At 36.1% G+C, this 26,786-nt stretch overlaps 1 pseudogene and 2 gene segments (V, D, J or C); 2 read left to right on the plus strand and 1 right to left on the minus strand.

Annotated features, from left to right (window-relative positions):
• The first annotated feature begins 16,443 nt into the window (after positions 1-16,443).
• Positions 16,444-17,173, plus strand: LOC121432898. The segment is given in 2 exon segments: positions 16,444-16,492; positions 16,707-17,173. Coding segments are annotated over 2 exon segments (516 nt in total).
• A 1,429-nt stretch (positions 17,174-18,602) lies between these two features.
• Positions 18,603-19,485, minus strand: LOC121439277 (annotated as a pseudogene).
• A 4,468-nt stretch (positions 19,486-23,953) lies between these two features.
• Positions 23,954-24,512, plus strand: LOC121434077. The segment is given in 2 exon segments: positions 23,954-24,002; positions 24,217-24,512. Coding segments are annotated over 2 exon segments (345 nt in total).
• Positions 24,513-26,786: the final 2,274 nt, after the last annotated feature.

Genomic DNA, 26,786 nt, shown 5'->3' on the forward strand with positions numbered 1-26,786 from the left:
TAATCACCGCCAGACTTCTCTTCAGCACCGGGATGTCTGTGCCAACCTGCTGAACACCAGCATTTTAAAACTGCAGAACTTTTTTCCTGCTACAGCTGAAAACAAACAAGCATACAGTCGGCTTTTATCAACACCATTTAAGTGTTTCATAGCAGGACCACTTAAGAGACCCGCAGGGTTTTGCAGCTAAAGCTGAGTCAGGAAGCCTCTCTTAGATGAGAGCGCTTGCTTGCCTGTAGCAGAGCAGACCTGAGAAATTGCTGCTACCAAGAAAATATGCTTTACTTTATTCTTTCCCAAGCTTTCTCAGGTTTGCTGTAGATTCAGTTATCCACGTTGGGCACCATTCTGTAGTAGGAGCTGCGGGCTGTGTTCCTGCCACCCAGCTCCCAGCTGACTGGCTAGCTTATGCCCCCAAATAACAACACACAAACTATATTCATATAAACACTGGTTGGCTCATTTTTATTAATGTGTGTAGCACCACGAGGTGGTGACTTACCAGGAAGATTCAAGCCTACATCCATCTTGGACTGGAGCTTCATCGTGTCTGCCCAGAGATGAGAGGCATGACATCTGCCCCACTTCCCTTCTTCCCAGCATTCTATTCTGTTTACTCCACCTACCTGTGTTCTAACCTATCAGGCCAAGCAGTTTCTTTATTAATTAACCAATGAAAGCAACAGATTGATATATGACATTCCCACATTACTCCCTTATGGTTGGATGGGTTGGGGGGAGTTTCTTAAAGGAAATACCACTCAATGGTAGAAAAATGTCAGTTATTCAAGATGTATTTTACTCACAATATGCAATCGCCTTAAATTTTTAATAACTGCATTTTGAATACATTTATAAATATAGCAAAATAGACAAGGGTCTGACATATATTTCAAAAAGGAAAAAATCAACAACATATCTAAATTAATTTAAATTAAAATATCAAGTTTATAATCTAATATGGATATTTTAAGATGTACCACTGCATATAAATTACCAATATCCAACTAGTACTCAAGAAGAATTGAACTAGATAAATCTACAGAAGAAGAGAAAAATGATGCTAGATGAAGAACTAAATATACTGTTATATTGTTAACAAGTCAAATGTTTTATAAATGTGGTGATGGCTTACAACTCTGTGTAACCCTAATTTTGTGCAATTGGATACCATCTTTTGCTATTACAATAATCCATGAGTGCTCATGATATATATATATGTATATATATATATATATATATACTTGCATGCATGCACAATACATGCAAAATTGCATATCAACAATATATAAAAATAAGTCCTTAAAAAGATTAAGAGTTCAAAGTACTGTGTTCCTTCAGAGATCAGGAACAATTTGATTTCTGCCATTGCAATTCCAAGATGGACACTTTCCCATCCCTGATGCATGACATCAACTGCCATGATCTTAAAATGATATTTCACAATGCTTGATTGAATATGATTGTTATTCCATTCAATGTGGGGACCCTTATGAGTACAGTGGTATACTACTTTTAATATTAAATTTCTTATTCCATTTTCAATTTTGTGCAGTTTATATTTAAGTAGAAGTATTATCTGGGAATGAATCTAAGACTTTATGTAAGAGCAGTCCATGCTCAGCTTAAGTATTTTATTTTTATGTGTGTGTATTGCTGTGTGTGTGTGTGTATGTGTGTGAATATTTACGTGTGTGCATGAGAATACACATCCCAAAGATGTTAAAGGAGAATTGAAGGTATAGACACAGTTTTGAGACATCTAGCATGGGTGTTGAAATAAGAATTCAGGTTTATGTTACAGCATTACTTAACTATGGAGACATATCTCCAGCACAACAGTTACAATAAAGACATTTAAACTCATTTGTATGCCAAAAAAATTAATCATTTTGACTTGCCTATTCTGTTAGAGAAAAGAATTGTTAATAGGCTCATTAGATAGAAAAAATGAAGGAAATGGGAAATACTCTTCAATAAAAGTACCTAAGAATGAAGCACATTCACTTGATTGTGTATACCAGAGATCACATGGTACACAGATACATTGTTGCAAACTCCAATAATTCTGTAACTCGGGGAAAAAGGAATATTGCAACTTAGGTATCCCAGGCTCATAAATCTGCTGCCCTGAATGGTTTATATTATTACTTGCATCACTGTAGAAGAGAATTTTTTACATGGTACACAGCAATAAGTTGCCACAACTTCAGGTCCTGTGCAGCTGAAGGTGACAAATTATTCTGTCCAGACACACTATCACTGAACACTGATAGATTCTGTGTTGCGTACTCGATGTCTCTTCCAGACACATAGACAGGGAAGATAGAGACTGCAGTGTCTGCATAACAGAGTGTATTCCTACTTTTGGGAAGTTGAATCAGATGTTCTTATAATTTGCATTGTCACATTTATCTGGATGATGAGGTACAATGACCAAAATGTTTTTTTTATTAAATATAAAACTCCAACAAAAACCAGAACTATAGAAGATATAGACACTTTCATGATCTTGATACATCCTGAATGCTGACTTGGACAGACTATATAAGGTGTCCAGCCTATTCAGAAAATGTTAGAGAAGTAAATTGTTTCATGTGAATTTGCAAATCATCAAGGTTGTCACAGAACTTGGCACAGTGCAAAAATGTCTCTTCTCAATTCCTCAAAAAAAAATCAGTGTCTTTTAAAGATTTTAATCTTTCCAATGCAGGGAAGTGTGTTCCACAGAGAACATGCCTTTATTGTGAACAGTAGAGCAATCAGACTAGTGTCTATGAGTAGCATATTATGTTGATCTCTTCCGGGTTGAGAATATGACTCATCACTTCATTCCAAAATCACAAACACAATAAATAAAGTTAATAACTCTTGAATCTGCACAGTTTAATAATAATTCTGTGATCAGTGGTAATTTCTTTTCCTAAAATATCCATGTGTTCTGTAAAGTATAAGTATACAAGTTAAGAGATAAAACCAAGTCATGATCATCATAGTATTTTTGATTAAGATCTTTCATGCCAAACCTGTAATTTCTAGTGCAATGTAATCAATCTGAGTCTTCCATTATTATTGTACCAATTCTGATATGTGTGGACAAACTTGTGCATATTCTCCCTTCTTACCTGAGGTAAAACAGCTTCTCTCAAGTTAAGTAACAAGGGGAACTCTAAGAAAAACATATATTGACAATCAGGGAAGAGGAAACAGACAAGATCTCTTAAAAAAATTGGAATCATGTGGTTGGGGGGAGAGAGGGCAGATGGAAAAGAGGAGGGGTGAAAGGGAAGGCAAGGGGAACTTGAGGGAATGGGAGAGTTGAGATGGAGAAAAGAGAGAGACAGAGAGCAATGAAAGAGATATTTTAATTGAGTGAGCCATTATGGGACTGACAAGAAACTTAGCACTAGAAAAATTTCCAGGAATGGACAAGGATGACCCCAGCTAAGATCCTAAGCAATAATGGAGAGGGTGCCAGGAACTGGCCTTGGCATCTTGTCATATTGATGATTAACTTACATGTCATAAAAGAGCCTTCATCCAGCACCAAATAGAAACAGAAGCAGAGACCAATAGCAGAGCACGGGGCTGAGCTCCCAAAGTCCTTTTGAAGGGAGTAATGAGACTATGAGCTAAAAGGTCATGACCATGATGGAGACACTCACTGAAACACTCTACCTCAGCTAATGGGAACTCACCAATTGCAATCAAACAGCAAAGAAACCAGCATAGAACAAAACTAGACCCTCCGAATATGGATGACATTTGTATGGCTGGAGCAGACAGCATGATCAATGACAGTGGCACCAGAATTTATCCTTACTGCTAGTGCTGGCTTTTGGGGAACACATTCTCATTGAATGGGTACCTTGTTCAGCCTAGACATAGCAGTGAGAATCTTGGATTTTCTTCAAATCAATGTGCCTTACCCTCTCTAAGGAGTGAATTGGTTGTGTGGTGGAAGGAATAAGAGAAAGTGAGGGAGTGGAAACTTGGGTTGGTATTTAATATGAAAACAGATGGTTTGTTTACTTTTTAAAAAAATAAATTAAATAAATGAAAAATAAGACAACTTTTTCCCAGAAAATAACCATGCATGACGTTTTTCTTGGTGTCTCATCATACTAGCTTTTTTCTATCATGTTAGATCAACTATCATATTCATAATTTGATGTAATATTCTAAACAAATATTCATTCATACATTTTAATGCAGTTTGATTTTTAAATTGCAAAGATTATCATTATCAAATATCATTCAGTTTCTTAAAGAAAATACCACTCAATGGTAGAAAAAATGTCAGTTATTCAAGATGTACTTTACTCACAATATGAAATCCCCTTAGACTTTTAAAAATTGCATTTTGAATACATTTATAAATATAGCAAAATAGACAAGAGTCGGATATATATTTCAAAAGGAAAAATAAACAACCTTTCTAAAGCATTTTAATTTAAAAATATCAAGGTTATAATCTAATATTGATGTTTTAAGCTGTACCACTGCATGTAAATTACCAATATCCAACCAGTGCTCAAGAAGAATTGAAGTAGATAAAAAGCTACAGGAGAAGAGAATAATGAAGACAGATGAAGAACTAAATATACAGTGATATTGCTAGCAACTCAAATGTTTTATAAATATGGTGATTTCCACTGAAAATCAACAAGAGGTATTTAAACTGTGCTGTGCTTTTTATGTGGAGTGTTTGGTCATGGTACAGACAGATTGAAGAGACATAAGTGATGGGAGAATAAGAGTGTTAGCAGATGAAGAGACAGACTCTTTTGAATGAGGTGCAGAGAGCTAGAGCTATTAGTGAAGATCTACCTCTTCAGAAGGACATAATTCTTTGTTTTCTAAGCTAATTGTGTGTGTGTGTGTGTGTGTGTGTGTGTGTGTGTTTAAAATTACTTCTAGTAAGTCAGTTCTTAAGGAAACATTGTCATGTAAATAGAGAATCAGATGCTGGTTTTATCTTAAGACTTTCCATTGTCACAAAATGAAACTTGTTTTATGTTTTAGTGATATAAAATTTGCTTCCTTTTACTGGAAACATAAACTAGCACAATATTAGACTTAACTTGTGCTGGCATGCCCATTACAGGTATTGTATTGTAACCAATGTGAAAGTATAGAATCTGTCCTTTCAGAACATAAGTCACATGCCCATTGAAACCCAGAATAAGTGCCAATGTTATGATAAAAAAAAATTAATTTTTTAAAATCCATTAAAGGAAATACATTCACTTGCCAAATTTCATTCATTTACATACTGTTATGATCAATTCCTTCAGGTAAAAGAATTTCATTATAAAAAGTACAGAACCAGGTTTTTAATAATTTCCTTACCTTGTTGCCAAGGAAGGATTTTTTTCTTTAAACCTCTTCTATTAACCTGTTGTTCCTTATAAAATTCTAAGGCTTTCAACACACAACACATTTCTGATTAATAATTGATTGATTTCTGCATTTCCTTCTGTTAATGGACCAGGCAACCCAGTATTGCATCAAATATGGGAAAGATAAAGTGAACAATTTTTTTTTGAATTGTCTTTTGAAGTTGTACAAATAATAAAGTTAGTTCTTTTTACCAGGAATAACTTTAACACTTTCAACATGAAATACAACTCTTTATGCATATTGAGAATCAACAATGATTTTGAGAACTCCTTTAAAGTCTAATAAAATCACCACAATGACAACTCTGATTTTGAACTGGCACAGCAACATTTCTGTGGATTTCTTGATGTTTGTGGTGATAGTGATGGAGACCAATTGATGGTGACCAATACCAGTTGGTCCTCATAGGTTGCTGGCTATTGATATCTCAACTATTTGAGCCCAGAGAGAAACTAGAGAGGAGCTGACATTATTCTCATGAACTGTCTTTTTTTTTTTTAATATCATGACCTTCATCCCTAAGAGAACAGGACTGAGTTAGTGTGTCCCTAACTATGATTTGTGACATATATTCCAATTTTGTCATGGGGCACATTGCAAGATGACCCATGTAGACCAGAACAAAGCAGACAACATTGTCTTTGGTACACTACAATGGACCCTGTTGTAAATCTTAAGTCAACACTTAATATTTCACCTATTTTTGTTTATGTTTTGAGTTTTAGGGTTTTATCTGTTTTTTGAGATTTTTAAGACTACTTTTATAAGGTATTTTTGAGGGCTGAGAAGGTTGTTCTTTAAACTTAGGAGATTTGATTTATAACAGTATTATGACTGTCAAGGAGAAGGAAGGAGAATATATAACCTCCTGTTATCAATGCCTGAGATAAGACTGATACATTTTGCCATGGGTTTTCATAAGAAAGCCACAAATAAGATGAAATTTTGTTTTGCTTCCTGAATGATTTTGTTTGGCTCTAAGTGTCTGTTTAAAGGTAACATTTTCTATTTCTGTCAGGAAGAATGTAATGTTAAAGTCCTGTTTGGAAGAATTATCTGATTTTGCTTGGTACATCTAATGATTACATAAAAAAAAAAAGAGTGAAATTAGCTAAGAGTAAGCACTGCATAAAATGAGAATTGATACCTGGCAGTGAAGGGGGAGACCACCAATATTAAAGCAGGAACCCGTAGGTGGATCAAACATTGTAGCCAGGCTTGAGAAACACAGTATCCTTCTGGACTGGATTGTAGGAAGACCAAGAACAGAGAAAAAAGGTTACAATTTGGAGGAGATAATGGCAGAACTGAGATCTAAGTTACAAGAAGAAGGCAAATCCAGAGGGATACAATGTAGGAAACCTCAGTCTATTTTTCAATGAGATGTAGAAAACTTCTCACCAATCTGTAGCTCTTATTATTGCACTTCTAGTCCCTAACCAAGTATTTCAGGGAATGGCACAAAGAAGACAATAAATCAACAATGAAAAGAGCCTGGCAGCTTACTTACACTTCAGAGGTTATGGAGTGTTGGATACACTGTTCTAAGGGGAAAGAATTGGAAAAAAAAATGAGAAAAAAACATAGAAATTGCAAAATTCATGCACTCACCTTGTATGTTTTCAAAACACTATTCTTTCAAGATTTAAGATTAAGCTTTTACATCTGTAGAAAATATATGCATCACAGTTCTAGCCGCGACAGCTGCACATATTGAGACAGGGTGAGTTATTGAGGGGAGAAAGCTCTTTAACTGTGTTCAGCATCACAGGATGCTGCTCATTTGCATGTGCTGGAATCCAATCCTCAGACAATAGGTCTCCTTCATTGGATGGTCACACCCTGAGAGGAGTCAGTTTAAGTAAATACACAACATGAAAATGAGGCTCTCACTCTATTTCTTGGTTTCCTAATGCCCTGCCTTCTTGTTAAAGAAAAGAAAGTAATGTAAAGTTACTTAACCTTTATGTTAAATAAAGCAACTGCCTGGTTGCTCAAGGAATTTCTTAGATAACATGATTAACCCTGTGGATATTTTATTCACCTCTTTAAGGATAGTTTCCAGATGTGATTAAATGAGAATTAATCATTACTCTTTGCACTACTGTTTCAGTTTCCCATGTATGAGCAGAATCTAAAAAAAAATCTCTTGAATTCCTGACCTAAGAAGTAATTCCATCTATAACATGAGTATCTTTTGAGGTTCATTAGTGGTAGACTTATTTTACCTTCACCATCAACAGCCAGGAGTCTGAAGAATTTATAAATTATTATTGTTGACAATATTGTTATATTTCTTTACAGTCATCAAATCAAAACTTATACTACTCAGAGATGCACAAGTATGAGACAGTATTGTGCCAGTACTCCTGAACTTTGTAGTCTACACCAGTTAAAACATTTGCAGATATAACCTGGCTTTACGGAACACTTAAGGATTTAGTAGCAAGAGCATTACAACCCTGTGTTTTTTCTTTCTATTTTAGTAGCACAAGTATTCTGATCACCATTTCATAAGTACATAAGACTTTATATATTAGACATCTAAACTGTGTCATCATTTAGGCTTATATAACAAAATGAAGGCACTTTAAAAATGAGAACTTGAAATCACTCTAACAAGGGGTAGTAAATTTATATTCTGTCCATTAACTTGCTTAAACAAATTTGTAACAGATTGTCTGCAATGTTTTTACTCGATGTAGGAAAGAGTCTGCTTATTCCCTGCAGCTAGGTCTCACCTGTCAACTCCTGAAACTTAGATCAATAAGGTGATAATGATGAACTTTATGTCATTGTATAATTATATATGCATGATTGTAGTTGCTGGCTGACACTGCATACTTCTATTTTGATTATCAAATCACCTTACAAGACCATTAATTGAACAATTTGAAAATCATCCAAGAAATATCAAATTAGTGTTAGAAAAAAATCCATAAATCTACACTTTTAATTCTATATAGCCAGGAAGTCTTTTAGAAAAAAAAAACTAGTGCTCTGCCTTCTAGATTATTTGAGTACCAAGTAACTGTTTTACTAAAGAAAAGAAAATTTATTAAAGGCTGCCATATAGTTAATATCAATGATCTGTTTCCACTACCATGAGACTTAATAGTAATCTTTGTCTTGTTAAAAAATAATCAAGAGAGTGAGGCTATCCACCAAGATGGGTGAGTGTGTGCCTTCCCGGCCTGAAGGTCCCCGGAAAGGATTGCAGGATTATTCCAACTCCCACTGCAGGGGCTTTATTGGTCCACATGTCCCTGCCTTCAACCCAAGTTTGCCCTTTTGTCTGAAAACTCGTTGGACTACCAAGAGTCCCTGATCCTGTGCTGAGGAGATCCATCCAGATGGGTGAATGTGTGCCATTCCGGGGCAGATGATCCGAGAACAGAGAACAGGTCCCCTCCAGCTTCTACTGCAGGGGCATCTTTCTTCCACATGACCATGCCTCCCCTAAGCCTGCCCTATTATCTGCTAGGTTCTTGGCCCAGGAATACTTCCTGCAACTACACTGAGGAGATCCACCCAGAGAGTCAGTCACAGCAAAGATTAGACCAAGACACCAAGACACTTCTGGCTGCATATGAAGGAAGAAATGGACAGGCGCCAATGCAAAAATTCTTCCAACATCCTGAAAGGCAACACGAGGACACCAGAATCCAGGGATCAGGCAACAAGAAAACTTGACCACCCTATTCCAGAAGAAGTAGAAGAAATCGACTTTAAACATAACACTATAAAAATAATAAAGGACGTTAAACAGGGTTTGCAAAACAGCTTTAAAGAAACGGAGAAGACAAATAAAAAGGTAGAAGAAACGAATAAATCTCTCAAAGATGCCCAAGAAAAACAAGAAAAAGCAATCAAACAGGTAATGAAAACAGTTCAAGACATGAAAAATGAAATGGAAATAATGAAGAAAATACAAACTGAGGGAAGGCTGAATATGGAAAATCTGGGTAAATGAACAGAAACTACAGAGAGAAGTAAAACCAGTAGAGTACAACACAGAAGAAAGAATTTCAGACACTGAAGATATTATAGAAAAAATAAACTCATTGATTAAAGAAAATAACAAATCCAACAAATTCTTAACACAAAACATTCAGGAAATGTGGGACACCATGAAAAGCCCAAACCTAAGAATAATAGAGGTAAAAGAAGGAGAAGAATTGCAGCTCAAAGGCCTAGAAAATATATTCAACAAAATTATAGAAGAAAACTTTCCGAACCTAACGAAGGATACAAGAAGGTACAACAAGGTACAAGAAGCATTCAGAATACCAAATAGACTGGATCAAAAAAAAAATTCTTTTTGCCATATAAAAGAAAGCACAAAACATACAGAATAAAGAAAGAATATTAAGGGCTGCAAAGGAAAAAGGTCAAGTAACATAAAAAGGGAAACCTATCAGAATTACACCTGACTTCTCCATGGAAACCATGAAAGCCAGAAGGTCTTGGATAAATGTGCTGCACACACTAAAATACCATGGATGTGAGCCTAGGCTACTAGACCCAGCAAAGCTTGCATTCACCATCAATGGAGAAAACAAGATATTCCAAGAAAAAAAAAATTAAACAATACGTAGCCACAAACCAAGCCTTACAGAAAAGACTAAAAGGAAAATCACAAACCAATGAAGCCAACAACACCCATAATAATGCAAGCATCTGACAAACCTCCACCAGCAGAACTCAACGAAGAAAAACACACAAACTCTACCACCAGAAAAAATACCTGGAGTTTACAACCACTGGTCATTTAATATCACTTAATATCAATGGACTCAATTCACCTATAAAAAGGCACAGGTTAAGAGAAGGGATATGAAAATAGGAGCCAACATTCTGCTGTTTACAATGAACACACCTCAAACTCAAAGACAGACACTACCTCAAAGTAAAGGGTTGGGAAAAGGTTTTCCAATCGAATGGTCCAAAGAAACAAGCATGTGGCTATACTAATATCTAAAAAAAAAATTATTGAATGTAATTCAATCAGAAGAGATGGAGAAGGACACTTTATACTCATAACAGGAACAATTCATCAGGAGGAAGTCTCAATCCTGAATATCTATGCCCATAATATATAAGCACCCACAAATGTAAAAGAAACATTATTAGGACACAAAGCATACATCAAACCCCAAACTCTAATAGGTGATTTCAACACTCCTCTCTCGCCAATAGATATGTCATCAGATAGAAATTTAACATAGAAATAAGAGAACTAGCAGATGTAATGAAGCAAATGGAGTTAACAGACATCTATAGAACATTCCACAAAAACAGAAAAGAATATACCTTCTTCTCAGCATCTCATGGAACTTTCTCAAAAAATTATCACATACTCAGTAACAGAGCAAACATTCACAGATAGAAAGAAATTTTAGTAACCACCTGTGTACTATCTGATCACCATGGAATAAAATTAGAATTCACGAACAATTCTACACTCAGAAAGCTTACAAGCTCATGGAAACTGAAGTCAACTACTGAATTACCCCTGGGTCAAAGAAGAAGTAAAGAAAGAAATTGAAATCTTCCTTGAATTAAACGAAAATAGAGACACAACATACCCACACCGATGGGATACTATGAAAGCAGTGCCAAGAGGAAAATTCATAGCACTAAGTGCCCACATAACGAAAATGGAGAAAGCTCACATTAGAGTTTTAACAGCACAGCTGAAAGCTCTAGAAAAAAAAAAAAGATACAGACTCACCCAGGCGGAGGAGAAGACTGGAAATAATCAAACTGAGGGCTGAAATTAACAAAATAAAAACACAAAAAAACAATCCAAAAAGTCAATGAAACAAAAAGTTGATTCTTTGAGAAAGTCAACAAGATTGAAAAACCTCTATCCAAAGTAATCAAACAGCAGAGGGAGGACACACAAATTAACAAGATCAGAAATGAAAAGAAATCTAAAGATGTTGTGATTTATTATTGATGACACTATTATATTCCTTCTTCAAAGGTTAAATCATAATATAAAACACTGAGAAGCGCAAACTGTGTAGAAGGATTGTCCTACCACTCCTGGACACTGTAACTTACATAGGTTAAAAATAATTTCAGATACAACCTGGTTTTAATGAACATTGTGATTTTAGTAGCAGCAGCAGGTGAACTCTATGCTCTCCTTTTTCAGTAGAATAAAAACCATGTATTCTGCTTATAATTTCATTAGTACATAGGCCTCTGTATATCAGGCATCCTTATAACTTTTTCTGTTGAATATGAGACATAACAATAATAAACTTGACAAAAAAATCATTTATTCTCAACTCTCCTCACTACCAGTAATTCCAATACTGTATTTAAGCACATCCCTTTTTCTATTCTCAACTCCCTCTCCTGATATATATATATATATATATATATATATATATATATATATATATATATAATATTTTATTGAATAAATTATATTTCCCCTTTCTCTTCTAAAAGAAAAAATAGAAAAATGCATTGGTATTGTATTTATTTTTTAATAAATAAAATACCCTTATAGCTCTTGAGAAAAATCTGTGGAAATTTCTCATATGTCAGCTCTTAGGCCTAAGAGGGAGACAGTTAGAATTAGAGTGGCTATAATGACAGTCCCCATCATTTCTCCAAATGAACTCTTTTCTTTTATTCTTTATAAAGAATATAAATTTTCTATTTTCAATTTACAATAATCCCAGTTCCTGCTCTCTCCCCTCCTCCCATTCCCTCCACATTCCCCCACTATCCACTCCCATTCACTCCTCAGAAATGGTAAGGCACATTGCTTTGGGGAAGGTCCAAGGCACTTCTTATCTAGGGTGAGTATGGTATCCATCCAAAGAGAATAGGTTCCTACAATGTCAGTACAAGCAGTAGCGATAACTCCTTGTGCCACTGCCAGTCGTCTTTCAGTCTGCCCCAACCATACTGCTGTCACCCACCTTCAGAGGCTCTTGTTTGGTTCTATGCTGGTTCCTTCCCTGTCTGGTTGAGGTTAGTGAACCCCTATTAGCTCAGATAAGTGTCCTATTAGCTCAGTGGGTGTCCCCATCATATTCTCAGTCCTCCCACTCTTCAAATGTACATTGAGAGTTCAGTGCCATGCTCCACTGAGGGTTTCTGCTTCTATTTCCATCTGTTGCTGGATGAAAGTTCTATGGTGACATTTTAGATATTCATCATTCTGACTACAGAGCAAGGCTAGTACAGGAACACACTCCTCTCTTTTTTATGGTTTTAGCTGCATTCATTCCTATGGATTCCTTGAATCTAGTGTTAGCTTCCTTGCTATCCCCATAATGCCATGATTGCTCTCTCAAACAAAATATCTCTTTCCTTGCCCTCATCTCTGTACAACTTTCATTTCAACTATCACATTCCCACAAGTTCTCTCCCCTCTTTTTCTCCACTGAGAACAACAATAAATAAATTGGACTACCTGAAACTGAGAAGCTTATGTAAAGGAAAGGACACAGATAATAAGACAAAAAGGCAGCCTACTGATTTCGAAAATTTATTCATCAACCCCCCCATCACACATAGGACTGACCTCCAAAATATATAAAGAACTTAAGAAAATAGACAACTATATTCCAAATAATCAAATTTACAATGGTGTACATAACTAAACAAAGAATTCTCAGCAGCAGAATCTCAAATGGCCAGAAGACACTTCAGGGAATATTCAACATCCTTAGCCATCAGGGAAATACAAATCAAAATGAGTCTCAGATATTATCTTATATGATTCAGAACAACTAAGATCAAACACACCAATGATAGCTTATGCTGGAGAGGATGTGGATTAAGCGGAACACTCCTCCATTGCTATTGGCAATGCAATTTGTACAACCACTCTGGAAATCAATATGGTGGTTTCTCAGGAACTTGAAATCAACCTAACTCAGGACTCAGAAATACCACTCTTGGGCATATAGCCAAAAGATGCTCAATCATATCTAAAGGACATTCTTAAACAATATTTATAGCAGCATTATTTGTAATAGCCTGAGTCTGGAAACAACTTAGATGACCATCAACTAAACACAACAGAAAGAAAATGTGGAACATGTACACAACAGAATATTACTCAATGGCAAAAACCAACATCTTGAAATTTGCATGCAAATGGATGAAACTCAAAAATCATCCTGAGAGAGGTAATCCAGAGCCAGAAAAAAATACATGGTATCTTCTCACTCACACTTGGATATTAGCTGTAAATCAAAGAACAAGGAGTCCATGATATTTGAGACTCTAAGTAACAATCTGAATCCAGGAAAAACATCCATATATCCACCTGGAAAGAGGAAAGAGTCAAGATCACCTAACATAATTGGGAGAATATTTTTGGGGGAGAAGTGAAGGCCAAATGACCAAAAGCACAGCAGAACCTCAAAACACAAAATATTAGTTGTTTCTGGCACTATGGAGAGAAGATAGTCCAGTTCTGGATTGCTCTCTGCATAAACATATATAAAAGATCACTCTCTCTTAAGAAAACTCTGAAAATTTGTCATATTCAACACTTGGACCCAAGAGGACAGTGCAATTTAGAGCAGATCTATTGACAGTCCCCTCCACTTCTATGAATGACCTTTAAATAAGAGCAGAACATGAAAACAAAATATTAGCAGGTGCAGTCACTAGAGGGAGCAGCTAGATGGAATCAGGTCTACTCTGAACTTTCGGGAAGTTTGGCTTTTGTCTTGTATGGCTAATCAACAATTCAGATGCTGTAGACAGTAAGTACTAAGTGACCATGTTCCCAGGCTGCTCGGAGCTGATGTAAGAGTGAAATCTGTCTCAGATGCACTGCCACTGTGTCCTGATGATACTCTTGATTGAAGACTGGATGCCTTATTTATGGTTTAGAAAGATTCCTTGTTTTCAGACTGGCATGGCAAGCGATATTGACACTGTCTCCAAGAAAATCAGACAGCATGTATTGAGAACAGGTCATCTAAATATCTCATCTGCTGAAAGACAGGATAAAGGACTTGTTTTAAATTGTAATAAATCACCAGACAGATAAATAGCAATTTATACATTTCTTTATTTACTTGCACCAGTACCATATAATTTATCATATATTTTCTCACACTAAAATAATGCATGTAATGTAATGAGGCTGTATTGAGAGGATATGATGTGCATATTCTCCTTTATGAGGTGTAGTCTGAGTACATTGCATCATTTTCTAAAATTATATAAATTTATTATAATTTAGTAATACATATATAAATATGAATACAATGATTATTTGAAATCATTGTTAAACTGAAGAGTTAATTGAATATTTAAGATGATAGTAATTTATGAAAGAGATTTTTGAAAATGTCCATGTCTCTTGCCAATGTTTTTCACAGATGAATTATGGCATGGTATTAAAGTCTATCATATCTTTTCATACATGGTTCATCAGTTTGGCATTGTACAAAGTTACCTAAAAACCCCATACTAGCTAGAGTTTCCCTACAGTATTCTGTAAGATGCCCTAGTTATTTGCTAAAATAAAAAAAATATTACTGAGTCAGTTTCCATATGTATCTAATTTTTTATATTCACAAGTTAATTTTGTATCATTTTTAATTAATAACACATTTTTTTCAAAGAATCTGCAAGACATTAGTATTAAAATAATTTTCATACCTAGCATTCAGTGACCAAGTGGAAAAATTAAAAGAATAGTAAAAAACTACTGGCAGAAGTGTGAACTAAAGATAAGCAATATATTTACATTTATACTTTGGGGCATGGTATCTCAGGAAACAAAACAAACTATTAAAACTGAAATTAAATGCTTAAGTAACCCTTTTGAGTATATATTAATGTAAGAATGACTGGGAGAAGGATGTGCATTACAAAATATTCCCATTGCTAGTCCAAAAAATTTATAGTTAATAAACTATAATAACTTCATCTGTATATCTAAGAAGGACCCTGACAAATACAATCCCATGAATCTTCCCAAAATAAATGGAGATATATGTTCAATTATAATCTGATAGAAATACACATATGGTAAATTTGATCTAAACATCTTACAGTTAAAAATATAAATATCTATATGAAAGTATGAATGCTATCATTAGTAGAGGATTCAGCAATAGAGATATTTATATACTCACAGAATATGAGGGAACTTTTAAAGAAGCATTAAAGCAACATTTGTGCCTTGAAGATAAAGAAAAGATAATGAATGATATATGCTCAATGATTTCATTTAATGAGATTGGAGAGTGAAAAAATACATAAACTATATTTACAGCAGTAAGTTCAGAGTTTGTCTGATATGTAAGCTTAAGAGAATTTGATCTAATAAAAAATTTCAATGCTCTGAGAACAATGTGTATATTTATATAGGATAAGTATGGTAATGGTTTTATGCATTCCAATGTGAGTGTATAGTATGTATGAGTAATCATACAGTATTGATTATTGTATGTTTTCTATTTTAAAAACATATATAAACCAACTGAATCACCTAGAATGTAACCATAAGTCTAGATTCTAAACCTGAATGAGAACATAGTCAATAATTTGAAGACTTAGTTGTATGTTTTGCTTCCATCTTGTAATTTTTTTCTACACTAGATACTATGAGCACAAAGTTCTGGGAGCTCATTTAATCCTGGAAGATAATGAAGTATGAGTTTTCACTAAATTCCCACAGTTCCTTACAATTTAACTTTGTGATTTTAGACAAAATTTAAATAAATTTCAAATTAGGCAAGACTAGACTACATTGTTATCCCATATTTACAACTGATTTTAATGCTTTATAAATTTTTCATCATCCTTCTTGTCTCCCATCTGTCACCACATTTTGTTTTAATATTTTCACTCCTGTTCTATAAGATTCATTTGTCTCATCTTTAAATTTAAGAAGCCCACATAACTGTCTTCTCTATGTACACTGTTATGCAGTCCATGGTATTTGCATATTGCTCCCCAGGGAGGTCCCTGCCTTGATGGCCTAAATAAAAGCTCAACTGTATTCTTGCCTTCACTGATAACTCAATTTATCTCGTCAAAATGAGGATTCCTGTCCAGCCCCTGTTTCTGCTAATTTTCTACTTTCTGGGTAAGAAGAGTGATAAATGAAAGCAGGAATAAGGATAAAGTGAACCGTCTGGTTGCCTGTGTGTGCTGTCCATGTGTAATGAGGCAGGTTCTGTTGTTCTGGATGGGCATGTGAGGCTTAGTTATGTAATGATGAGAAACTAAAGAGACATAATCTGTGCTAACATAGATTTTCTAATTTACATTGAATTTTTCCTATTCTGTTTTAATTTCAGGAACCAATGGAGATGTTGTGATGACCCAAACTCCACTCTCTTTGTCGGTTACCATTGGCCAATCAGCCTCCATCTCTTGCCGGTCAAGTCAGAGTCTCTTACATAGTAATGGAAATACCTATTTGGATTGGTTCCTACAGAGGCCAGGCCAGTCTCCACAGCCCCTAATTTATGCAGTGTCCAACCGTTACTCTGGAGTCCCTGACAGGTTCAGTGGCAGTGGGTCAGGGACAGATTTCACACTCAAAATCAGCAGAGTAGAGGCTGAGGATTTGGGAGTTTATTACTGTTTACAAGGTACACATGCTCCTCTCACAGTGATACAGACCCTAACAAAAACCTCCTTGCTTGGAGAGGTTCAGCTGCAATGTTCTGCTTGGCTGGAGAAGAACAGTTCACTCTGCATCACTGTGAGGTGCAGGTGGAACAGAACCAGTGCTGTAGTTGCATCTGAGAACACTAACTAAACTCTTCTAGCTGGGTGTGTGGTTTGGCTAATCTTCCTGTGACATGTATTTCTTATCTTTCATTCTGTAACAGCCATGGTATTACTTCTATATAATCATGATTTCATATCATTATTTTAGTTTATTGTTAAAAATTTTTATGCATTTATCAATTTTCATTATTTTCTTGAACTTCATTTTTAAAGTTTATTTAATGATATATGCCCATTTGTTAGATTCTATTTCCACTCGTAAAATCCTTAAAAGTCTCTCTCTCTCTCTCTCTCTCTCTCTCTCTCTCTCTATATATATATATATATATATATATATATATATATATACTTTTTTCTTTCTAAGTAGACTTTGGAAGATTATTTTGAATATCTTTATAAATTTTTTGTATGTTTTCTTAGGGACATGCAACCAGATAGATGCCATGCTCATTTAGCGTTCTCAAGTTTATTATGAAAATACCGTGTTGACTATGCAGTAACATTATCTTACAGGAGGGGAAACAGTTCTATTCAAAACAACTCACCAGCAAAGTACAATGTGGGGCTTAGATTGGAGAGGGGAATAAACCAAGTGCAGACAAATCATACAATTAAATTACACAGTCTCTCTGAAAAGAAACAAAACAAGAGGGGAGGCCTTGGTACTTATTTATAAATGTCCATTAATCTCCAATGACTGTTTGCTATCCTTATCTACAGACATGCTGAGTAAGCTACAGCTAAGGGAAAGTCAACTGGACTTGTGGGTGTTAATGTTTACATCCTATTTCCACAGTCTCTCAAGAAAGCAATGATGTAGGAGTGTCTTCTATCTCTCTGTTGCTTTCATTGGTTAATTAATAAAGAAAACTGCTTGGCCTGATAGGTCAGAACATAGGTAGGGAGGGAAGACAGAGCAGAATGCTGGGAAGAATGGAAGTGAATCAGATGCCATGCCTCTCCTCTCTGAGACAGAGGCAGGTTAAGATTTTTCCTGATAAGCCACCTCCTCGTGGTGCTACACAGATTACTAAATATGGGTTAAAACAAGATGTGAGAATAAGCCAATAACAGGATGAAACTAATGGGCCAGGCAGTGTTTAAATGAATACAGTTTCCGTGTAATTATTTCCGGTGTAAAGCTAGCTGGATGGCTGGAAGAAGCCCACCGCTCCTTCTACAAAGCAAAAGTAAGTACAAATAGCACTATGCCAGAAACTGGATTCTTGATCAACAATGTCCAGTCGGCATGCAATGAACTGGTTCATTCTAAAGTGGTCACGGCTGTTGATCACAAGAGGGTTTTTGTATTTTTATATGGCACATCTTTTGGTCTGTGTGAAAACATGTTTTTGTATGTTAACTATTTTCTGACACTTTGAAGTTACCTTTGCTCTTCCCATTTCCATTAGGTCAATATACGGTTCATGGCAATGTTGTACAAGTTTAAATTTCCATTACAGGAAGTAGTCTGGGGTACAATGAGCAACGTGTGGCTTGCCTCTACGAGGTGCTGGATCAAACTGCAAGAAAGAATACTTAAGAGTGTAGTCAAGTTCCATGATTGCAGCTTGGTTATCCCAAAGATAGCAATAGTTTGGAACACTGAAAATTGTTACTACATTCCTGTCATGGTACCAGTTATAATCCTCCATTACCAGCTGGTGAGCTCTGGACACCAATGTGAGTCCATTGGCATGATTAAATGTCTCAGAAATATCTTATCCAAAGGCATAATCAGCTACTTGAGGAGATATCCCCCAGCCACCACGGCCGTCTGGATCTGACAACAGCAAGTCACACATTGGACCCTCATGAGAACTTCTTGTAGGTAATCAAGTGCTCAGATGTGATCCAGTGTGTCTATGGATGGTGACAGACCACCACGTAGAAAAGATATGCCCATCCACCAAGGCAGTGAGAGGAAGGTAGTCAAAAACGTCTGTGAAGAATTTCCAAACGTTTGCATTTCCATATCTCCTTAAATACTCATCGTAGAAACCATAAATCTGTGTGATCTGCTCTCATGAATTCTTTAAGAGCTACAGGCAGTGTAACTGTTTCAACTGAGTCCGCATAGTCTCCCATAAACAAGTAATTTGTATCTAGTGATTTATCACCAATTCTAAAGAGTTCCATGAGGTCATGAAATTGCCCATGTATATCTCCATACACAGTGACTGGACACTGAACCTCTTGAACTTGAACTTTGGATTCCTTTGTCAGGATTTCTTTAGCCTTCTCACAGAGGCTCTTGACCTGGGACTCAGAGAGCTGCTTGCACTCCTACAGCTGCTCGATCCACTGGTCCAGCTCCTTGGTGAACAATTTCTCCTCCATGATGACGCCCACCCTAACCAGCTGCTTTCCACGCAGCTCCTGCACCGCTTCCTGTACAAGGCCACTCGCACATGCCATCACCACTCCCGGGGTGCTTCCTGCAGCCTCTGGCGGCTGCTAGGCAATAGCGCAAGCACTTTGGCTTTGCTCCACAGTATTGGGCAGCCTGCCATAGTGCCTCCTCCTCTGCTCACCCTAGCTCAGGACCAGGCTTTCTGTAATCCCAATGGTTTTGTTGCCATTCTTTCAACTCATTAACTTTGTTGCTCTTTAAACATCTATTTTGCAAAGGCTAGAAAAATCTCATTTCTTTAGTAATATATGTCATCAACTTCAGATTATGAAGATGAATTTGCATATTTATTCTACTCTGAAGGTCATGGTGATAGATAGCTGGGATGAATAAATTCTATAGGAAAAAAATACACAAATAACATAAGTTTTACAAAAATGGAACAGGGGATGGAGAGATCTTTCAGTGTCAAGAGCATTTTTTTTTATTGACAAAAACCCTGGGTTAGTTTCTCAACATCAACATGGCAGCTGAAAACCATGTGTATGTGTAGCTCCAGGGGATATAATGCCATCTTCTGACCTCCAAGGGCATCATAACACACTCAAGTGTAAGCAGACACAATATTCATATCCATAACATTATTAAAGGGACATTTTAAAAACCTGTCAGTATGAGTTAGCCTTGGTGTGGCTTATGCCTAAGCAGTCATTAAAAACCTCAGATAGGCAAAGCTGGTTATGTATTAAAATGGCTCTAATGTTGTCTTTTCATCATTACGCAAAGTTTTATTTGCTAACTGAGAAAAATTTAGAAATATTAATGTCAACAGAAATGTCTCAGGAAATGAAAACCCCACTGTTCTTCTTGGATACCTGTGATGTACCCAGTTTTCCATCACCAACACACAGAAACCTCTTCTCCATCACCTTTCATTCCCCATGTTGAAGCATGCACAAGTCAGTCTCTGGATAGACCACTTGAATCAGGATTTGTGAAAAAGACACCTCTTTGTTCATGTGAAATTTCTGTGTGCTATAGCTACACAGTGGTTGTATACTTTTGTTTAATAACTAAATCCCAGAAATCACTAATCCGTAGGGCTGTTTTTTTCTGTATTCTTTACAAGGATAGTACAGCTAGGATTACTAAATCATAAAAGAGAATGCTCTTTATAGTGATTTTTATATTTTATTGAATAAATTATTACTATATTCCCAGTTCTTGTCTAACATAAAAATAGAAAAAAACATTGATATTATATTTATGTTTTAATCAATAAAATATCATTATAGCCCTTAAGCAAAATCTGTGGAAATTTCTCATATGTCAGCTCTTAGGTCTAAGAAGGAGACAGTTAGAATTAAAGTGGCTATAATGACAGTCCCCATTATTTCTCCAAATGAACTTTTATTATTTATTTTTTTAACAAGAAAAAAAATTTCTCTTTTCATTTTACATATTAATCCCAGTTCCCTCTTTCTCCCCTCCTCCCAATTCTTCCACACTCCCCCACTACTCACTCCCTTTCATTCCTCAGAGATGGTAAGGCACATTGCTTTGGGGAAGGTCTAAGATATTCCCTACCCTTTCTAGGCTGAGTATGGTATCCATCAAAAAAGAATATTTTCACAAAAGATCAGTACAAGCAGTAGGGGATAAATGCTGGTGCCATTGCCAGTGGTCCTGCAGTCTGCCCCAATCATACTGCTGTCACTCACATTAGAGGGTCTTGTTTGGTTCTATGCTGAATCCTTCCATATCTGGTTGAGGTTAGTGAACAACTATTAGCTCAAATAAGCTGTTCCAGTGGGTGTCCCCATCATATTCTCACTCCTCACACTCTTCAACTGGACATTGATTGTTCAATGCAATGCTCCACTGCTGGACTCTGCTTCTATTTTCATCTGTTGCTGGTTAAAAGTTCTACGGTGACATTTAAGATATTCATCATTCTGACTACAGGGCAAGGCTAGTATGGGCACACACTACTCTATCACTTTCAATTTTAGCTGTATTCATTCTTGTCAATTCCTTGTAATGTCTCTAGTATTAGATTTCTTGCTATCCCCATAATGTCATAATTGCTCCCTTAAGCAAAATACCTCTTTTCTTGCATTCATCTCTGTACATCTTTTATTTCAACTATCCCATTCCTGCAGGTTCTCTCCACTCCCTTTTTCCCCTCCAACACCAGTAGCACAGACACTGAGAACAACAATAAATAAATGGGACTACCTGAAACTGAGAAGCTTCTGTAAAGGAAAGGACACAGATTATAAGACAAAAAGGCAGCCTACTGATTTAGAAAAATTATTCACCAACCCCATATCAGACAGAGGACTGCTCTTCAAAATATATAACTCAAGAAAATAGACAACAATATTCCAAATAATCAGCTTAAAAATCGTGTACAGAACTAAACAAAGAATTCTCAACAGCAGAATCTCATATGGCCAGAAGACACTTTAGGGAATGTTCACCATCCTTAGCAATCAGGGAAATGAAAATCAAAATGAGTCTCATTTGCTGGTACCGGCACTATGGGGAGTATCTAATCCACTTCAGGATTACTCTGCATAAACATAAATAATAGATCACTATCTTTTTATAAAACTCTGGAAATTTGTCATATCTCAACTCTTGGGCACAAGAGGACAGTTAGATTTATAGTAGATCTATTGACAGTCCCTTCCAATTCTATGAATGATATTTAAGGCAGAGCAGAACATGAATACAAAATATTACAGGTACAGTCACTAGAGGGAGCAGCTAGTCCAAATCAGGTCTACTCTTCAAACTTTTGGGAGGTTTGGTTTGATGACTCATATGACTATGTCAACAATTCAGAAGCTGTAGACTGTAAGTATTAAGTAACCATGTTCCCAGGCTTGTAGGAGCTGATGTAAGAGTGGAATCTGTCCCAGATCCACTGCCACTGAGTCCTGATGATACTCTTGATTGAAGATTGGATGCCTTACTAAGGGCTTAGAAAGATTCCCTGTTTTCAGAATGTCATGGCAAGCAATACTGACTCTGTCTCCAAGAAAAACAGACAGGGTGGATTGAGACCTGGTCATCTAAATATCATATCTGCTTCATGACAGGATAAAGAACTTGCTTTATATTGTAATAAATCACCAGACTCTTATATAGTCATACCACAATTTGCATTTTCATAAAAAATGAAGACAAACTCAGAATTGAATTTCCTACACTAATCATTTTGATTTGTCAGTCTTTAATATTTTCAGTATTCTTACAGATACATAGCAGTTTATAACATTCTTTATTTACTTACACCAGTACTATATAATTTATCATATATTTTCTCACACTAAAATAATGAATGTGATGTAATGAGGCTGTATTGTGAGGATATGATGTGCATAGTCTCCTTAATGAGGTGTAATCCTAGTACATTGCATCATTTCTAAAATAATGAACATTTATTATAATTTAACCATAAATACATTATGTAAATATGAATAAAATGATTGTTTGAAATCATTGTCAAACTGAAGAAATAGTTGTATATTTAAGATGATAGTAATTTATGAGAGAGATTTTTGAAAATGTGCATGTCTCTTGCCAGTGTTTTTTACAAATGAATTATGGCATGTTATTAAATTCTAACATATACTTTCATACATGAATCATTTGTTTAGCATTGTACTAAGACACCTAAAAACCTTATACAAGCTAGAGTTTCCCCACATTATTCTCTAAGATGCTCTAGTTTCATGATTACATCCATCTTTGTGATGGTTTTTAGTCATTTTATATGAGAATTGAATTATTTATGCCTATAGGTGGTGGGTTTTATATGGGTATGCACTTGTTTTGTCTTTTGTGCAAGGTATGCACTGTTCTGTCATTTGTGCTAATTAGGTGTAACTTAAGGATTCCCTGAGTTGTCATTTGGGTCCACATGTCTCTTTAGTTTCTCAACATCACATAACTTAGTTGAATGATTTGCTTCCAATATGTACTTTTGTTGTGCACTAGAGACTATGAGCACAAAGTTCTGGGAGCTCATTTCATCCTGGAGGATAATGAACTACGAATATTCAATAAATTCCCATAGTTCCTTACAATTTAACTGTGTGATTTTAGACAAATTTTAAATAAATTTTAAATTAGATAACAAGACTACATTGTTAATCCATATTTACAACTGATTTGAAATGCTTTATCAATTTTTCATCATCCTCCTTGTGTCCCATCTGTCACCACATTTTGTTTTAATACTTTACTCCTGCTCTATAAGAAGATTTATTTGAGTCATCTTTAAATTAAAGAAGCCCATATGACTGTCTTCTCTATGTACACTGTTATACAGTCCATGGTATTTGCATATTGCTCCCCAGGGAGGTCCCTGCCTTGTTGGACTAAATAAAAGCTCAACCGTATTCTTTCCTTCACTGATAACTCTACTTAGTTTATCTCGTCAAAATGAGGTTTCCTGTTCAGTCCCTCTTTCTGCTAATTTTCTGCATTGTGGGTAAGAATAGTGATAGATGAAAGCAGGAGTGAGGATAAAGTATACCGTCTGTTTGTCTATGTGTGCTGTCCATTTGTAATGAGGCAGGTCCTGTTTTTCTAGATGGGCTTGTGAGGCTTAGTTATGTGATGATGAGAAACTAAAGAGACATAATCTGTGCTAACATGGAGATTCTGATTTACATGGACTTTGTACTATTCTGTTTTAATTTCAGGAACCTATGGTGATGTTGTGATGACCCAGACTCCACTCTCTTTGTCAGTTACCATTGGACAATCAGCCTCCATCTCTTGCCGGTCAAGTCAGAGTCTCTTACATAGTAATGGAAATACCTATTTGTATTGGTTCCTACAGAGGCCAGGTCAGTCTCCACAGTCCCTAATCTATTTAGTGTCCAAACGTAACTCTGGAGTTCCTGACAGGTTCAGTGACAGTGGATCACGGACAGATTTCACACTCAAAATCAGCAGAGTGGAGGCTGAGGATTTAGGAGTTTATTACTGTTTCTAAGATATACATGCTCCTCCCACAGTGATACAGACGCTAACAAAAACTTCCTTGCTTGGAGAGGTTCAGCTGCAATGTGCTGCTTGACTAGAGAACAGTTCACCCTGCGTCACTGTTAGGTGCAAGTGCAAGGGGACTAGTGCAACTCTTTGCACCTGAGATCTAGCCAAACTCATTTAGTTGGTTGAATTTTCTGGCTAGTCCTCATGTGACACAAATTTCTTGTCTTTCATTCTGTAACAACCATGGTAATCATAATAATTTCATATAATTATTTCAGTTTACTGTTAAAAAAATTTATGCATTTATAAATTTTTAATTATTTTCTTGAACTTCATTTTCCTTTTGATGATGTATACCCATTTGTTAGATTCTCTTTCTACTTCTAAAATCCTTAAAAGTCTATCTATATTCCTTTTATCTTTCTAAGTAGACTTGAAAAGATTATTTTGGATATCTTTATTAATTTTTTCTGTAGGTTTTCTTAGGGGCATGCAAACAGAACTTTGTCATGCTCATTTACCAGAGAGAGAGAGAGACAGGGACAGAGAAAGAGAGAGAGAGACCAAGAGAGACAGAGAGATGGTTATTTGTGAGCCTAGCATAAATGTTGCCTGTGAAAATTTTATTTCTGGTTTCTGTACTGAGTTTCTCATGAAAATATGCCTATAATTTAACCTGACTACTGTAGGCTGTGCTTAGTTCACAGTGTGCATTGTGTTGCAATCTGTGTAATTTATTAATTGTACTCAACATCATCAAAACCTGCAAATGTTACCATGGTCTAGCCTTCAATACTGAGGTCTTGTCTACCTACTGGTATGTGGGTCTCTCCATCTGGTGTGTTACCTGCTTTTCTGTGAATAACAGGCGTGGGGCAGGATATCAGCATTTCTACAGTTTTTTTGGGTTTCTTTGATGATTATCAATATTTGGAAGAGTCTTATTCTTCTGTGCTTTAGTGTGAGCATAATATTACACATGGAAATAACCTTTTGAAAAACAAGAGAACAACATGATTTTAATGCTTTCTATGAAAAAATAAAGAGTGAGAACTTTGCAGCAGTTCCATGCAGTGCCTGTGAAAAAGATTCACCAGCAATAAACACTTCTGAGGAAGTTGTAGGGACTGACACAGAACACACTTATACATTCTTACGGCTATAGAGGGCACATTTGCTTTCATATTGATCTCATATAATAACGTGTTATTACACACAATGTACTTTATATCCTTACAAGAACATTTGATGTGTTTAAGTAGTTTAGTATTTTGAGGGTGTCTTATTTCACTTTGCTGTTTTATTTCATATATATTAGTTGGACAGTATTTATCATTGGTCCTGCTACTTTAGTGTTAGTAAGCAGAGAAGGCATCAGTCATTATCCAAGAGGATGCCAGGAAACTTTGTAGATCATCTGTCTGTTACCTTCAATCAGTATCTCTCTCTCTCTCTCTCTCTCTCTCTCTCTCTCTCTCTCTCTCTCTGTTTGTCTGGCTGTCTATCTATCTATCATCTATCTATCCATCTATCCATCTATCATCTATCTATCTATCTATCTATCTATCTATCTATCTATCTATCTATCACTTATTTGATGTGGGAAGGTCATCTGTCTATCTGTTGCTTTCATTGGTTAATTAATAAAGAAACTGCTTGTCCTGATAGGTCAGAACATAGGTAGGAGGAGTAGACAGAACAGAATGCTGGGAGGAAGAGGGAAGTGAGGCAATCATCCTGCCTCTCTTCTCTGGGCCAGATGTCATGGAGCCAGCCACCAGGTCAGACATGCTGAATCTTTCCTGGAGTTATTAGAAAAAGTTAATCAAGATGTGAGAGTTAGCCAGTAAGAGGTTAGAGCTAATTGGCCTAGCAGTGTTTAAAAGAATACAATTTGTGTGTTGTTATTTCAGGTGTAAAGCTAGCTGTGCAGGAGCTGGGTGGGACGAAAAGCAGGCCTGCTCACCCCCTCTTTAAAAATGGCTGCCCAATGTGGATAACTGAAGCCACTGAAAACATGAGAAAAGCTTGGGAAAAATAGAGTAAAGCATGTTTTCTTGGTAGCAGCAATTTCGCGGGTCTGCTCTGCTTGCTAGAGGCAAGCAAGCACTCTCATCTAATAGAGGCTTCTTGACTCAGCTTTAGCTGCAAAACCTTGCAGCTCTTTTAAGAGGTCCTTCCATGAAACACTTAAATGGTACTGATGAAAAGCTGAATGCATGCTTTTCGGTTTTCAGCCATAGCAGGAAAAAAGCTGTGCTGGTTTAAAATGCCA

This window comes from Microtus oregoni, unplaced genomic scaffold (genome assembly GCF_018167655.1).
Source record: "Microtus oregoni isolate MIOR12 unplaced genomic scaffold, Mior012 000002F_ref0000024, whole genome shotgun sequence".
NCBI lineage: Eukaryota > Metazoa > Chordata > Mammalia > Rodentia > Cricetidae > Microtus > Microtus oregoni.